This window comes from Vicia villosa, linkage group LG2 (assembly GCF_029867415.1).
Source record: "Vicia villosa cultivar HV-30 ecotype Madison, WI linkage group LG2, Vvil1.0, whole genome shotgun sequence".
Lineage (NCBI taxonomy): Eukaryota > Viridiplantae > Streptophyta > Magnoliopsida > Fabales > Fabaceae > Vicia > Vicia villosa.
The window spans coordinates 175271606-175290388 of NC_081181.1; the positions used below are offsets into that span (position 1 = coordinate 175271606).

The 18783-nt window shown below is 33.7% G+C and overlaps 1 protein-coding gene across 1 annotated transcript; it reads right to left on the bottom strand.

Annotated features, from left to right (window-relative positions):
• Window positions 1-4171: 4171 nt before the first annotated feature.
• On the bottom strand, window positions 4172-10325 carry LOC131653043 (general transcription and DNA repair factor IIH helicase subunit XPD). The gene is made up of 13 exons (XM_058923079.1): window positions 10200-10325; window positions 9422-9969; window positions 8667-8947; window positions 7995-8077; window positions 7513-7916; window positions 7182-7375; window positions 6889-7069; window positions 6671-6795; window positions 5587-5676; window positions 5407-5485; window positions 5242-5318; window positions 4685-4793; window positions 4172-4496 (listed from the first exon to the last, which is right to left on the bottom strand). Exons 2-13 carry the CDS (start codon window positions 9953-9955, stop codon window positions 4374-4376), a joined length of 2280 nt encoding a protein of 759 aa, XP_058779062.1. The 5' UTR covers window positions 9956-9969; window positions 10200-10325; the 3' UTR covers window positions 4172-4373.
• Between the last annotated feature and the right edge of the window lie 8458 nt (window positions 10326-18783).

The window sequence follows — 18783 nt, forward strand, 5'->3', positions numbered from 1 at the left end:
ACTATGTTTGAATGGATTAGATCGTATCTAATGGGTAGGTTTGCAACCTTAAGGGAAAAAGTTGTTGGGTATAAGGGTAGAATCATGTCTAAACCACTTAGGAGGTTAGATAGAAAGATTGAAAAGAGTGCCAGTTGGACTGCAACTTATGTAGGACAATTGACCTTTCAAGTTACACATGTAATGTTTACTGATAGTTTTGTAGTAGACTTGGCTAAGCACACTTGCTCATGTAATTATTGGGATCTGATTGGCATACCATGTAGACATGCCATTTCTGCCATCCATAGGAAAGTAGATGATCCCATTGATTATGTGCATCAGTGTTATCACAAATCAACTTATGTCAAGTGTTATGAGGTGGGCATCACCCCTTTGAATGGTCAAAACAAGTGGCCCAAAACAAATGATCCTGTCATTTTCCCTCCAATGTTCAAAAGAGGCCCAGGCAAACCCAAAAAACTAAGAAGAAGGGATCCCGATGAATCAAATGCAACCAGGTGGAGAAGATCTAACACTACTCATAGGTGCAAGATATGCATGGAGTATGGTCACAACAAAGGCAAAAAAGGTTAGTGTCATGTTTTCAAAATATGATTGATCTATTTTATGCAAGGAGAATAAATTTGTCATGATTTGTTCTGTTGTAATTGTTTTCAGGGTAGACCAAAGGGTTCTCTAAATAAGAAGGGTAAGGGATCTAATGTGAAGGCACCAAGTCAAGCATCTGTACAAGGCCATGTTGAAGCTCCAACTACTGAGGTTCCACCAAACTCAGAATATGTTGAGGTTCCACATGTGCAGGTCAATCCTGAAGAAGGATCTGAAGCTCATAATGAAGTTCCATCTATCCAAGTTAATCATGAAGTTCCTACTGATTATGCACCAAACCCAGATAGAAGACAATACCTTGATGAAATAGATCCAGATGTTTTGGATGCAATTCTCAATGATATCAACAATGAGGAAGGAAATGTCCTTGACATTCCACCACTGAATGTTGACCTAAGTTCTATAAAAGAGCAGGCTGCACAGAAAGCTGGACCAAAAACCTTTTTTGGGTCTGTACCAAAAGTAAAAAAAACATCATGTGAAGCTAGCTTTTAAAGATCATGTAAGTGTCCATGCAAAACTACAAATCATTAATGTTGTTACATTCTTATACTGCTGGTAATTTATTTCTGTGTATTTTTAGGTGGAAGCTCTAAAAGAGGCAAGAAGAAATTATGTCCACCATACTGATGTGCATACTGGTGAGGCCAATGTGCAGTCTAGCAAAAGTGATGGAAAGGTGTAGTCTAGAAAAAGTGAGGGCAAGGTGAAGACTAGAAAGATTGAGGGGCAAGGTGCTAAGGTGGAGTCTAGCAAAAGTGAGGGCCAGGTGCAGTCTAGAAAGAGTGAAAGACTTAAGAGTGTGAAGACTAAAAACATCAAGGGACCAGGAAAAAAGGTTGATGATCCAGTTGTGATCCTTGAAGATGATGCTTCTGAGCCACCAGTCAAGAAGGGTATCAAAAGCTGGGAAGACATTCAAAGAAACTTGACTCAATGAGGAAACTATTTAGATATCTTTTTGTAGTTGTTTGGTGTTGACAATTATGTAAAACTATGATCCAGTTACAATCTATGTTTGCTGCAAACTTTTGGCATATGCTTGTAATTCCGTTAGGTCTTAAGTTGCAAACTTTCTTTTTGTTGCAAACTTCCTTTAGGCCAATGTACAATATCAGTCCATTTAATGGATCTGTTATGGATTAAATGATAAACATATGATGACATTTTGAGCACTATTGTTGAATTCCAAACCGACTTTATAATTAAAACTTATTTTAGCATGAACAACATAAACAAGAATTCATTAAGCATAACTAAATCTTACATCAACTTACAACATCTTATTATAACACAGACTCACATAACAAAATCTCACACAATGACATAGGAACTACATTGCCAATGACACAATTAACTAGCAAAATCACTACTGATGTAAGTCAACAATTACATTTGGACAATAGGAACACATTAATCAGAAGAGAAACCAACAAAAGCATCATCTTGATTTTTCTAGCCAATGCCTCTGATTTCAAATTTTCTTGCAGCTTCATGTTCTTCTTCTTGGAAGCTTGATACATCTCTCTCATCAATTCAACAGTCTTCAATTCCTTTAGCTTGTTGACATCTACCGATTTGACACCAACACTGTCGTCTTCAACCAAATCTTCGTCCCATATAAATAAATCGCAGGTATCTCCACTCTGCCAAAATGGACACCTCCAGAAGAGCCTACCTTTGTTTCGACCATTCTTGCAAATGTATGAAACCATTTGTGCTTCACATCCACACTTCCTTACTCGTCTGCCGCGAACAGAAGACGACCCACTATTCATGGGATTTGAAGCCGAGGTTCTGGAATACGACATGAGCTAAGCAGATGAGTGGGTTGGAAGCTTGATTTTCTGGAGAAGATGGAGCTTCTGCAAAATTAGGAACCCTAAACCATAAATTTGGGGAAAAAGAAGAAGAGGGCAATAATGTGAATGGCAAAGGGGATGTAAATTTATGATGGTATATTGATTACACACGTGGAAATTAAAGCTGACGTTTTAATTAAAAAAAATACCAAGTCATGCTCCACGTCAGCTTCTGTTAAGTGGAATTGACGGCAGGGATGCATAATAGGGACGGAAAATATTAGAGAGACCATTATTTGAACAAAAATATTAGAGGAAGAAGGAGTCATTTTAGATTTGATATCTGGTGGTGAACTTTGGTGGAAACGGTAGTTCTCTGAAATTAGGACTTTGAAAGAGGAAGTTGTTGACAACGACAGAGTTATATGGATTCGAATATATGGAGTTCCATGTCAAGCTTGGAATGTTAAGTTCTTCATCTCTCTTGCGAATACTCTTGGAGTGTTTATGTGTACTGATGAAAGCGCTTCAAAGGCTACTAATATGGATATTGGCAGAATTTTAATCAGGGTTCCTACTTTGTTCATGTTACAGGAATCGTTGAAAGTGGTCATCGATGGTACCACCTTTGTTATCCTTCTGAAAGAAACTTAAGGTCCTATTCATAGTCTATTTATCATTAATATAAATAAATGTAAAATAAAATGTAATGAATTAAAAAGTATACCAATAATATTTAATAGATTATGGCAAAACGGACTGGATCAACCGGGCCGATCCAAAAGCCCGTAAAAAGCTCCAGAACACACAAATTTGAATCTGTTTATTATTTTGGTTTTTAAGTTTGATCCTTTAAAAACCTAAAGTTTAACCGGACTAATCCAACAAGGTTGCGGGTAACCTGCTTAAATTTATTTTACATTATTTTACAATTTTTTTAACAAGTTTTATTACTAGAGCCCATATTTTTTTAATATATATATATATATATATATATATATATATATATATATATATATATATATATATATATATATATATATATATATAATTAGATTTTGATTTATATATTAAATTCATATTATAATTGTTTACAATACACACTAAATCATCTCAAAGTCCATATCCTTATTAAATCCAACCAACCATCTCTGCAACTCCACAAAATTGACTATTTGTATTAATAGAAAAAAGAAATAGGAAGATTGAACAGACTCCATTTTTTCAGCTGATAGTTTCTTTGCATCCTCTAAGCATTTCCCAACTTCTTATTTCCATCAGGTGCATTACCTCTTTGCACATCATAGTTAAAAAATGAAGGCCTACTTCTTGTTTTCTTTTTCAATTAAAAAAAAATATTAAATATACTCTAGGCCAGCCCAAATAACCATAACCCTTAAAGGCCCGGGCTTGAATAACTAAATTGTAGCTCATTTAAATCCCAAACTTTTTAGCCTGACCCATCAAAGGTCCGAGCCCGAGCCCGTCATAGACCAGCCCAAAGTGGGCAGAGTAGCCCGCTTTGCCAACTCTAGATTATACAATTGGTAAGTCACTTCGGTAATTTGTAACAAATAAGTCCATTGTTGCATGATGAAAGCATTATTATTTTTGTTTGTATTTGATAAGCCATGGCTGGAGTATTAAGGAGAGAACATCTTCTTTGATTGTTAGCAACTTATTTTCTTCTCAAGTTAAAAAGAATGAAAAGATTTCCATCAGAAATCACCAATACGCGATTACATAAACAACACAGATGAAAAATGAGTTGAGCACTAAATTTGATAAACTTTCTAGAAACAAAAGCATAATCTGATTAAGTTAAGCACTGCAAAACATTCTAATAGTCAAATTCCTAAACAAGAACGCATTCATAATAAACAAAGAATGCATCTTCCTCATCATTAGGGACTGCAACATAGCACCATTCACATTGAAATAACACTAAATTTCTTAAGATTAGAACATATCATTCATGCTGCCCTCAAACACAATCTTCTCCAAGTCTTCCTGCGATAACAGAGTTTTTCTGCCACTGCCACCGCCAGTCTTATCATATGGCTGCGCCATTTTCCTGAGGAACTGCATCCAACAACATATAGGAAATTGGTCGGTAAGCAACCATATTATCAAATATCTTTATCAAAAATAAAAGAATAGAATTCTTAAACCAAAAACAAGACGGACAAAATATAGTTTCCACAAGATATCAGTATATAATGTAGTGCACGTAATTACAAAAACTTCAAACTACAGCTATGAAGACAGACCTCGCGTGCTATATGCACAGCCATGTCAGTGCTCAAGTTCAGATTGGCATCACGTAAGTGAGAGAGTATCCAACCAGGCAGTTTGGAACGTTTGTCATGACGACTATACCTGCAGATATAGTAATAACCAATCATATATTTACTACCATAACTCTGTCATAGACAAATGAAGCAGAAGTCAAACCCAAAGTAAAGTGAAATATGGTAGGAAACAGTTCAAGCTATTTGGAATCTATGACAATATTAATAACAGATATTTACAGTATCATTTCCCCAATTTTGTTCAGTACTAAACAAACATTTATTTTCTTGCCTAAAGTTTGACAAAATTATCTTTGCTTGTTATTTATTATTATTACTCGGACTATAACTTCCAATCCCATTTGGTGACAAATTTCGATAAAAGTTACACACAGAATGCATTGTGATTGTGCATTTTAAACCAAAATAGAAAATTGCAAATATTAGAAACTCAATTGCATTATATCAAAAGCTGAACTTTCCACTCGCAAACTGTAATGTTTGAAAGTGGATGAAAATGTCATAAAGACACTAACCTTTTGTCAGCAAAAATCATCATCCCATAATCAGCCTTTGAACGGATTACACGGCCCACACATTGTGCAGCTTGTCTCTGTTAAAGCAAAACTAATGTTACCAAGGATTCTTGTTTCACAAAGTTTATCAATCAAATTTTCCCAGATCTGAAGAAAGTGTCTCACCAAGGCATCAAAAGTTAGAAAATCTCCTTCCTTAATTTGAAAAGTCTCCCTTAGATATTCTAGGCGTGCTAGCAAAATCCTGAAAAATTAAAGTAAGTTCTGCAACCAGCAATATAACCTCCGCAATTTGAACAAGAAAAAAGAAACCCTTATTCAGAAATATAATCTGACGGAACTCACTTGCTTAATGTGTACTGAAAAGGAACCCCATACATGATTACTAGACGGCCATAATGCCGATCAAAATCTATACCTTCCGCAACCTTTCCTCTGCAAAAAGGTCCATATATTATTAGCCTGGGATGAATTTGACTCCAAGATCGAGTGAATATATTAGAGCATAACACATTATGAAAAGATGTTACAATCAATTGCCCTAAGATGGCAGGGCCAAGTGAAAAACTCCCTTAAGGAAAGAGTTAATCACACAATAATTAGAAGCAGAGAAAAATCAAGAAAAACTCTAAGAAAACATTACAAGGAGTTGGATCAAAATGAAGTCGTCTCCAATAACTTAGTTTGAACAAAACATAGTAAAAGATTTTGATACATATAGCTGTTATAGCTTCTTTTTATTAGGGAAATACAATTATTTCAAAAGCTCTCACATAAGCTGCCATTATAGTGTTTTTGGCCCAAAAAATAAGATGATTGAAACCAAAATGAGAAGTGGTTTCTGTTGTTTACTTTTTTTGCTGTATAAAAAACTAATGTCAGAATATGCATTAACCCAGAGGAGTTGCAAATGCTATTATAATTTATATAATCTGAACAATCTATCTTTGTCGCACGTGCAGCTAAAAATATAATAGTTACGTATATAAGCATGGATTGACAAAAACAAAATGCTATGAATATCAATCAAAGTTCAAATCTGAAGATGTTATGTTATTGTAGAACTCAGGAAAAAGGAGGCTGGAAAAGACTAAATTAATTATCTCAAACACACAACGGATGCAGGAGATTTAGTTTTCAAACATAGCAACACAACAGGAAATTCAGTAATTACTTGGTTAATATACAAAGCAAGGTAATAATCACTTTCCCTATCAAATTATGAAATAGGGTACAAAAATTGAGTTAGCTAGCAATACCATCCTCCTAATATATGCCAACAACTCATTTCATGATATTCCATTAAATGTATTACCATGAAAGAGTACATAGTTCCCATTTAGTTAAATGGAGAGCACAGTTTGATTAATCTTGTTTGGTGTTATAAAAAAAACAAAACCCAGGAGAATAGTAGTTTCAGTCGTCTTACCTTGCAACTGAAAAAAAGATAGCACCTCTTCCACAATCACAAGCCCTGCGATAATTGTCAAGAGCTAATGTGGTTTCTACCACATCTTGAGTCTCAATAAGGACAAGCTTATACTGCATTATATCCTGAGAAAAATGTGCTTTTAGAAATATGAAAAGTAGCAACACTATTGGTAAATATAGATTGTGGAAATCAAAGAATTTAACTAGTTGTCTCACCCTCAAAATTCCACTTTCATTCCAGCTATTGACTATACCGTCCATATACGAGTAACTGACAAAGAAACATACAATCCCATCTGGAACAACTGATGCCATCTCCAATAAGAGCCTTCCGTAATTTCTTACGACGCCGGGATCACTTCTCATATCAAATTTGGTACTGACTGGAAGCTGATCACTGAAACAACATACCAATTAAACATTAAATGAAAACAAAAAGGAAAGTAAAAAATGCATTTTTTAAGGAAAGCAGATATTGAAAATGTATTTACGATATTTAATGGAAATACCTGCCACGAGTAAGGACCATAGGGCATATGCAATCTCTTGTTAAGGACATTGTAAAACTTCGACTGACAACAGGATGGAAATTGAGAAGACGAGGGTACAAATCTATGGGGCTTAATGTGCCGGATGTAATCACAACCGTCTGAAACCGCTCAAAAACAGGTCTTATGGCTAGAGAAGCATCATGGCAACAAAGCTGAAACGTCATTGGTGAAGAAAAATTAGATGTGTATACTAGAAACATTGAAAATATATAAATCTCATATAGAATAAAACCTACTTTAAGGATTAAACAGTAAAGATGTAAATACAAATCAAAACATCAGCACCAACCTGCAATACAGGATCAGGAATATGAGGCATTCTCTCATCAAAAGGTTCTATTATAATGGAAAAACCACGAGCATATGTACCCACAAGTGTGGCAAAATCACATATCGTTTGGACATGAAGGAACTCGTCAGTGTCTGTAATTTCCAATGTCATCATTAATGAATGAAGGCGGTCATAACAGAACTTCAAAGTTTTTTGATCAATTCCAGCCTGGTTAAGTATAGCAGAAACAAAGCTAACAGGGTTGTCCTTCTCCACATTCTCAGTTTCCAACCGCCCTTCAAGGTACTGAACTAATCTACGCAAAACCTGCACAAAATGCTCAGCCTTACGAATATTTCCAGGTACGGCCTCCTTTAGTATATCATCAGGCAAGGCTGGATTTGCAAGCCAACCATCCGCAGCTATGTAAGTAAAATAAGTTTTGGTTAGTGAAGATTATATCACATAAAGAAATATAACAAAATTGACGTGATATATACCAGGAAGATCTCCTCTTAGAGCCAAACCCTCCACAAGCCTGTTGTATTCAGCTCGGAGTCTACCAGCATCTGTGGCCTTGAACCTTCCTACCAGTTCAAATTCAAATATTAAAGAGTACGAATACGAATTTTAGCAAAAGGGAACAAATGGAAAATTAAGCAAGACTGAAACTAAAAAGTGAAAGGAAGGGTAATTTCAACTTCCATGTGTAGCTTAAGGAAAAAAGCAGGCCCGTTTAAAATTTATTACTTTAACAACAAATCCACCAAATTATTAAGCTTACATAAACTTTCGCTACCTCTGGTTTTACCTATGTAATTTCGATCCTACAATAATTGTTTAACCGATTTTGGTTTATCAACTTTTCAATTGTTACAATTAAGTTCCTCTATCTATTTTCCATTTATTTAAAATTCTTAAATTCTCACAATCTATTAAAAGAAGTTTACAAGTTTTAATTGATTGAGTTGTTTTAAATATCGGCCATAATCCACTATAACGGCGCCGGAAAGCAGCTGGTATGGCGGAATTTTGGCTCTCCGCCATCCGCCCTCGACAACACTGGAACTTACTATGACCCCCACTTCTTTAACAAATTATACTACTAATTCACTATTGAATTGTCAGTGAAAAATCTGAAACAAGATGAGAAAGTTATATATTGCACATACTTGTCAATTTCTTGACGCATCCTATTTATATTTCTCCTAGCACCGTCAATAGTCTGCTTCCTTACACTCACACTGAGTGCTTCGATACAAACATTATCAATATTGTGAGCTTCATCGAATACAACAACTGATTCTTTCTGCATTTCTTTGGATATTATCGCAGCCACCTTTGGATCAAGCAAATATTGATAGCTGTACACCACCACATTGGCAAACTGCACCATATGCCGTGCCAAAAAGTAGGGACACCACCCTTTCTGTTTTCCGAACACTCTCAGATCCTACAATCACGGTACACAATCAGATTCAAACATTTTAACAGTTCGGTTAATGTCAAAACAAAAAACCACAAAGAAAATCTAAAACTGAATAAGATCAAAATTGAATCAAAAGCATCAAACCTTTGAACATCTTTAAATCTTAAAACTAGGAACAGCTAAATCGGTTCAAAATCAACAATTTCAGTCAAATCCACTAAGAAATCAATATTTTGGAATCCAAGAACATCTATACCCAAAGTTAGAGTATTTTAGAATTGAGAAACATCTAAAACTGCTAAAATCCAAATTTCAGTAAAACATAGTTCGAATTAAAACATTTAGGAATCAGATAACATCGAAAACCGAACACTCAACCCCACTTAAAAAATCAAATCAAACATTCCAGAATAAGGAAACATCATCAAAATTAACCACATTTTGGATTCAAACAATTTCGAATCTGAAACAATATCCAACACTAAACATTCCAATTACCTGCAAAGTATAAACACCCGGAGGCAGAACTGCAGCATCACCAGCCCTTTCATACTGCTCAAAAAACTCACAACTAGGAACATCCGGGTTCTCCGCAGCCACCGCCCTAACCCAACTAGCCGTCAATTTCCGACAACCAGCATCAACAGAATCGCGACTCTCAGCAGCAAGAACACGACTATTAATACATAAATTCTTTCTCGAAGACAATCCAAGCGCCAACATCTTAGCAGCAGGACCGATAGACTTAACCATATAATCATGAAGTAGTCTAAGCTCAGCTAAAGTCTTCTCCATCTCATGAACGGTTCGGGTACAATAAATAAGTTTAAGCGGCGATTGAGGCTTAGAGAGTGTGTAGCTTGTAATCAACGACAAAAGCGCGATTGTTTTTCCGGTTCCGGTCGGCATTTCCAATAAACAATGTCCTTTGGCATCTAGGGTTCGTTTTAGTTCAACCATATAAGAGTATTGTTCGGGGTATATGTTGTCATATGGGAAATAGACGGTTACTTCTTCAATCGTGAACTTCATTCTACTTTCTTCTTCTAACAATTCAAAAATAATAAAGAGTAATCATAATCAAATTTCAGTAATGGAATAAACAAAATGAAAAATTCAGTATGATTTAGAAACAGCATAGAAAATGATCCAAATAAAAATGAGGGATCACTGATGTTAGAGTTAGAAAGATGAAAACGCAAAGATTGAAGTGAGAAACGATGAAAACGCAAAGATTGAAGTGAGAAACGTGGAGAGAAGAAATAGAAGTGCGTACCGGTAGGATGCGGCCACGAGTTACGGTGGTCGACGGAGGTGCGATGAATACACCAGGCGGCAGAAGAATGCTAGGGCAGGTAGTTATTAGGCAGACTAGATAATTTTTATAAACTATACTTACTTTACGTCCTGCATTATATAGATTTATTTACTGTCCTGCCATATTTTAATTATATAAAAAAAAATAAAAAATAAAAACTCTTATATATCTTAGGCACCATATTTGCTTTCAAAATTGTTCTTTGCTTTCGGAAAGTATCTCCAAAAATAATTTTTTTATTTAGTGTGAAAATGTTTCGTAAATGTATCTACGGAATATGTTTGTATGTATGTCTACGAAATAAACCAGATGCAAAAATTGGAAAAAAAATATTTACAACGATAAAAATAATATTCATAGATTAAAATTGATATTACATTGATGATTTTAACTGCAAATTAAATATTATATTTAAATAGTCGGTGGACGTTTGCACATCTCTAAGATTTGTTTGACCGTTCTTTGTATTGTTGCTACGAACTCGAGCGGGATTTTCTCTTCAAAGTCGTAAATCGTTCGCCCCATCGCCAAAACATCCACTCGGTTCTTAAGCTCAAAGTTGTTGTAAACGACGTTTCCTCCGTTGTCAATTGAAGGTGAACGATACTCAAGCTTCACAGCATTTCCTTTGTCTCCGTAAGGTAGGCGATTGCGAATTTCGTCAATGATATCGTCGAGCGAGGTGTAATCGTCGAAGTAGGAGACATTTGCGACATACCAACGAATGTTGACATCATATTGAGACATTTTTGTGTTTGTGTGAAAGACAACACAAGAAACTCCAAATTTATAGAAAACCTAGGTGAACATGGATCATCCATTTTCAGTCACACAACTTTCCATAGGTATATCCACAGAAAGAACTTAGATATTTTGTTTTCGTATGTGTATCTACGGAAGAAAAAAAAACCTAGTTTACAAATTTTGAACCTTCCGTAGATACATCTACGAAGCTTTCTCTGCTAGTTTTTTTAGCAGAACATAATGGAATTGCATAACAGTATTAGAATGAGAATTGAGAATTGACCAAAATTCATTATATTGCAATGTTAAATAGTGCATATATTACACTTTCAAAATTCAAAACAAATCAAAAGAACTGTTGCTAGCTAAATATATTGGTGGTTCCAATTTTGACTTTTTCGCATTCGATTCCTTTTTTATGTTGTTCAATCTTTCGAATTTGTGCATCCAATCAACAAAAAGATTCGGCCACGTCTCGACATCTGCGATATGATGAAGCGCCCATTCTGGTGACATAGGTGGTATAGGGCATCCTGGTTTCAAGTAAACTTGTACAAAATGACTTGATTTTGCGAGCCATCCAATACACATGATGCAATCATTTGGATTTATAGGTGGTGTGGTACGGAGCGGGTAAAAAGTTTCTGAAAACTCGTATTGCGTCAAGTCAATGCACACCGTATCATATGATGTTCCATTTTCGGGAATCTCATCCATTTTGACATTGGTGTGTAAGGGCTCAACCAAGGAACAAGAGCTTCGTAAACCACTTCAAATTTAACTTCCTCTCCATATTAATGGAATTTTCGGTGGAATAGGTATCTCTTCGATGAATAGAATTTTCGGTGGAATATGTGTCAGAGGTGGCTTGCTTAAGCGAGCTCCTTTGTTTGAACTTTTTTAGATTTTTGAGATTTAGGAGTTGCTGAGTTGGGAAAAAATTTATCGATGTGATCACAATAAGAAAGAGCCCGTATAGTCGAGTTGTCATTCGGTGTAGGCTTCACTTTCTTCGGAGCACCCTTTGTTTTAACCGGTTGAGAAGGTAGTTTCATGTCAATTGTTTCGGGATATCCAATCTTCCGCAATTATTCTTTGATGTGGAGTTTCATGTTGTCACCGGCCTTCAAAAATCTCTCTTGTATCGCTTCCAATTCGGAAGCAATAGAGATATTCGATTTTTCTCCTTTGATGCAACCATCATCATCAAAACTAAGTCTTTTCCAATGAAGGGATAACTTCGTCCGTTCTTATTGGCTCACCTAGTTTCATCTTCTTAGCAATAACACAAGCACACGGGAGACGATATGTTTTAGAAATAGTGCAACCACATTTTGCCAATCAATTGAGAATAAAGAATGTTGTCCTTAAATAGATGTTTCAACACCGTAATGCTCCGACCAAATGTGGTTTTTATCTCATTATGTTATTTTTTAATCATGAGATTTACGATGTCTCAATCTCGACACAAGTCACCCTTGTTATTAGCCAGCCAATTTTTCAAACTAGTATGTGTCAACTCAACTCTGTTGGTGGTTGTATTTTCAAGGTATCGGACATTATCAGTCCATGCACAATCAAACTTCACCTTCACCTTATCAAGAATGGTGCTTTCAACATATTTCACTAAATCATGATACTTTTCACACACTTTCCGAAATTGAATGAAGGAATCGGCGTATAATTCTTTTGTCGAAGAATTTATAATACAAATCCATGCATCCATTATTTGTTCAACAATCACACCGGACTTCACCAATTTTCCACCTTCGGTCCCTAGTTGTTTCATCCCTACGGCGGGTTTAACCTTACTCCCCACATTACATGTTATGTGATATCGACAAAGTAATGCATTAGAAGAAGGAAATACCTTTTCCACGACATTCATCAATGTGGTATCACGGTCCGTACCAATCATCTTAGGCATTTTGACTTGTTCATTCAAAAGTGATCGACACATCTCTAATGCCCATCTAAACTTATCCTTTTTTTCGCACTCCAAAAAAGCAAAACCAACAGCGTATGTCTTCTCAGTGGATGTAACACCGACCATCTCAAATAATGGAAGTCTATACTTTTTGGTCTTGTAGGTAGAATCGAGAATGACCACTGTCAAAAATGTGTTGAACAAATTTATCAAATCTGGATGAGTCCAAAAAATATCTCAAATCGTAACTCCATCGTCGCAATTTTTATACCGTGACACGTATTTGTTATCATCTAACAATTTCAAAAGTTGTTGCATCTCACTTCTATCTCCCCTAATCGCCTTATTATTGCGGTACCAAATGTTATACACTTGACTTATATTAAATACATTGTCGGGTTCCTTCCATTTTAATGTGGCAAGTATATTTTTTTGTTGGACAAGATTCAAGGACATGTAACTAATACATGTCTTCTCTTCTGGTTTGAGCCGACATAAACTAGGACGACCTTGTAACTTTGAGCACAAATCATGGTTATGGAAACCATGAATAACACAAAATTTCCACTTCTTGCTAGCCAACATATAACCACAAATTTTAAATGGACACTCACATTTTCTAGTACTAGCGTCGTCTCTTTTAAACTTCCTTATAGGAGTATGGTATTTCCTGATTCTTTCGCATAACATTGTTACAAAAGTGTTTCTTCTTTCCGAGCCATTATCCGATCTTCATATTATCACACCAAAATCAAGGTTAGTTGCACTCCTACGAATCCATGTGAGTATGCTATCGCGATCGTCAAACTCGTGCTTGTTAATAAAGGAACTAATTCTTTTGAGATATTATCAGGGTGCACCATACCTATTTGTAAGTAATAACACAAATAACACAAAATCACAAGACTGTTGGGAAAAAAACATAGACGTATTCCGTAGATGTACCTCTGGAACGTGTTCATCTTCAACATGTTCCGTAGATGTAACTAAGAAAGGAATGTTACATTTTTTTTTACCAAAATTTGATTCATAATGTGATCAATACAACAGATAAAGATGAATGTTTATCTGGAATTTTGTCTTCTCTTGCTCCCTTTAATATGTTGCACCAAAAAGTTAGAGTTTTAAAGTGAAAAATGATATTGATGAAGTAGGGTTTTTAGGTTGTGGAGGTGAGCGTTGAAGAAGAAAACCAACAATGGAGAAGTGATCGTGCTGGTTCAAACTATATCAGATAGTTCTGTAGGTACATCTACAGAATATTCTGGTGCTAAGTCATTTCGCAGATGTACCTACGAAAAAGTCCCTAAGCTAAATTAATTTTAAGTTTTCCTAACGTTCACTAGTTTAAAATGCTTCCGTAGTTGCACCTCCAGAAAAGAAAAAAAAACAAATTTTGTAAAAAAAAAGTGCTTCCTGATGTGCATCTACAGAAGTAGGGGACATAAATGAAATTTTTCCAGGTGCCTAAGAGTTCAAGGGACGCATTGAGATTTTCTCAACAAAAAAAAAAAGTGGGAAAATAAATGAGAAAAATAACAGATGTTTCTAAATCATACTTTTTTTCTCACAGTTATCTATATACCCTTACATTTTAAAAAAAAAAAGTTAAATATGTTTTCAATCTCTATAAATATGGCACTCTTCAATTTTAGTCTCTATAAAATTTTTTTTCAAATGATCCTCGCAATATTTTCCGTCCCTATTTTGTGAAAAGTCATAGGGGTTTCTCTTATCTAGGAAGTTCTTAGGTAAAAGTTGCACTAGGTAGGAATTAAGTGAAAAATCAGTAAATCGGAGGTTGTTTACGTGTGAATCGGAGGTTGTTTGCATACTAATTTGAATTGATTTTGCTAATAATGAATTTCTTTCCTAGATTGGTAGCCCCCATAGTAGGTGTTTTTGTACAACAAATTGGGTTAACAATCTTGTGTGTTGTTTACTTTTTAGTATTGTGTATGAACGTTTATACCTTATCTTATTGTTTAAGTCAGATCAGATGTCGCGACATCCTATATGACATATGGAATCTACTATACTAGAATTTCATCCAGGTTTTGAAGCCCATGGAAAACGTTGTGACCTCTTGGCCAATGCCATGAGTGTAAATGTGCTAAATATGGGTTCAAGGTCCATGGCAATTGCCATGGCCCCGTGGCGAACACCAGGGCCCCTGAGTGCAGAATTTTTGCTTCGTTTGCTTTCTCTCGTGGGTCCATTTCTGCCAAGTCTTGGCTGGTACCATGGCAAAAGTCATGGAGGTTGTTGTTAGTGCATTTTCTTCACAAAAGCTTCATTTTTCACAGTTTTCTTTCAGTTTTCTCACGTACCAACTCCTACCTGTAAAATACCTGAAACACGTACAAAATACCAGCATAACACTACAAAAACATAAAAAAATCAACACCAAAATGCATGTGAATTTAGTTGAAATATACTATGTATTTTTATGTTATCATACGCGTACACAAATACACACATTTTTCTCTTTACTTTGTTTTTCTTTATTGTACCTTTATAAGTATTTTACATTTCTATTAAATTTTCGAAATGTACAAAGCAATTATAAGTTACTTGAACGATAATAAATATTTAGACCAATAAACCCAACAACTAAGAATCCCAATAAGCTATAACTTTAATCATAGATTTATCTTTCAAGTTTATTTGTTGAAAGTGAATAATTTATAAACACATGAATAAACTATTTATGTTTCACTCGTTACAATTGAACCTTCAATAAATAGCTAGAACCTTCTAGACACAAAATTCAATCCACTCGAATTAACGATATTACTCTTGTTATTACGAAAAATCATAATTAAAATAGTTTACAATCACCAATATTCATGCCATCTCCATCAACGTCATATTATTCACAAAGAGCTTTGCACCATAATGGATATTCACCTTCTCCACACATAATTTTGTTTTCCATGATAAAAATCAATGGTTATTAAAACTTCCACGCACATGAAACAAAAAAAGCGTGACTAAGATGGTGTTCTGTTATTATATAAATTCATGGTGAATATTGTGGTATTGGTGGTATGAATTATGTTGTTTGTATGGTTTTAAAATTACAATTCATCATCATAACACGAGTAATAGATATAATTCAAGTGAGTTAAATATTATGTCTAGAAAGTTCCAGTTAATTGTTGAAAGTTAGATTGCAATAGGAGAAACCAAAGTTGTTCATGCATCAACTAACTTTGTTGCACCCATTGCAATTGTACTTTCAACAATGAACTAGAATTTCCTAGACTTAATATTCAATTCACTCGAATTTATAATATTAGTCGTATTAAGATGATGAATCATAATTAAATAATATAAAACCACCAACACTCATACCACTACCAACAACCCTATAATATTGACGAAGATCTTTGTATCATAATGGACCACTATCGTTTTAAATAATGCACCGTTGGTATTGATTTTTTAAAATTATGATAAATCATCAAAACATGAGTAATAACATTTATTTAAATAAATAGTATTTTATGTTTATAAAGTTATAGCTAAGTGTTTATGGTTTAATTGCAATGGGTGCAATTAAATTAGTTTATGCATCGACAAACTATGTTGCACACACTACAATTAACTTTCAATACTGAACTATAACTTTTAAGGCATAAAAGAAAATTCTCTCAAACTAACAATATTATTTGCATTATGATGATGAATAATAATAATTAAAAAATATATATAATTGCCAATAATAATATCACCAACAACAACCCAATAATATTAACAACAATATTTTTACCACAATAGAACATCACCTTTACACAAATTTTTGTTTTCCATAATTAAAAAGACGGTGTTTATTACTTCTTTCATACAGGTAAAACAAAAATGTGTCAATAAGGCGATGGTCTGTACAATATAAAGATCTTTGGTTATATTATGGTGGTTGTTTTAGTGGTATAATGTTTCTTAATTGTGTAATTTTTTAAAATATGATTAATTATCATAATATGAGTAATATCATTAATTCAAGTGAATCAATTTTATGTATAGAAATTTCTATACAAGTGCAAAATGTTTGATTCAAATGTGTGTAACGAAAATGATTAATGGAGTAATCATATTGGTTTCACCCATTACAATTTAACCTTTGGACATGAACTAGAATTTTCTATACATAGAACTCAATTCACTCAAAATAACAATATTACTTAAATTATGATGATGAATCGTGATTAAAAGAACATACAATTAACAAAAGTAGTAACACCATCATCTGCACCTTAATATTCACAAAGACATTTATACTTAAATGGACCACCATCTTTCACACACTTAATAAAAAATATATGTAAATAAAGAGGTGGCCCATTGAGGTAAAAATATCTGTGAGTTTTTTTGGTGATGTTGTTGGTGGTATGAGTGTTATTGATTGTGGGATTTTTTTAATCATGATTAATTATCATAACACAAGTAATAACATTAGTTTGAGTGAATGTGATTACATGTCTATATAGTTCTAGTTTAGTGCTGAAGATTTGTTTGCAATGGTTGCAACATATTTGGTTGATGCATCAACCATTTTAATTGCAACGGTTGCAATTAAACATTCAACAATACTAGGACTTTCTAGACACAACAACTAATTCACTCAAATTAATCATATTCTTTTTGTTATGGTTATGAATCGTAATTAAACAATGTAAAATCACCAATGCGCCTAACACCAACACCGCAATATCCACAAAGACTTTGTACCGCAATGGACACTACCTTAATCAGACTTTTGTTTTGTTTCTCATAATAAATTAATTTTTCTATGATCCAATCAAAATTGTGACCACGAATAAAAAAATATTGTAAATAAGAAACCAGAAAATAAAAAATAATCAATTGATAGAACAAATGATTTAAATAATTGTCCAATGATAATGTGAATTGGGATTTATGAATTTCAATTAAATGTCATATATTTTTGTGTGTGATTTAGTGCATCAATGAGGCAAGAAAAACAAATCCATCAAGACTTTTGATATCCAATATTTATAACGCGCTATGTTTTTTCTAACAAGGTGAAATTTAGTTTTTAAAATTAATCAATTGAAAAAAGAAAAAAATCAAAGTAAAAGAAAGTAATACTAATAGTAATTAAAAAAATCAATTATTTTATATAAAATAAAGTACAATATATAAACTTAGTGTACATAAATTTTTCGAAGGATTTGCAAATTATTTGAGTAAATATAAAAATATGCCAACAACTTGTCTTCCTTAATACCAAATTTATTCAAAGAAATCATAATCATTGAAAATTGATCTTTAGAATTATCAAATCATAAAAGGAAACATATAATAGGGTGTAGAAACATATAAAATTTTAATGATATCAATTCCGGCAGATATGAAAATATAGTCTATCAACTGAGATTTGTTGTCTTGTTCTTAGATCTAATGAATACAAAATTCACGACATATCAGTAAACCAGAGAACAGAAGTTGACATGACAACAAAATAGATCTGATAAATAAAAAAAAATACGACTTAATTGATGGTAAGATGAAGCTACCATCAATGAAAATTTTAGATATATGGTGATGGAGAATTAGTAAATCGATACCTGTACTACAACTTGAAATCACAAGGTTGAAAGAAGGGAATGAAATTTTGAGAGAAGCGCAGCCAGCCTTTACTAGTATTCTAAAAAACTATAACCTAGAATTTTATACTTGGTAGATTCTCATATTTTAAAGTAAAAATAATTATATTATTTAAATAGAAGAAAAAATTACATAAAATGGTATTTAATTTCTAATTGTCAAATACATTACATTACATATATATATGAAAAATTAATATTAAAATTCTAATAATAAATTTATATCAATAAAATGATT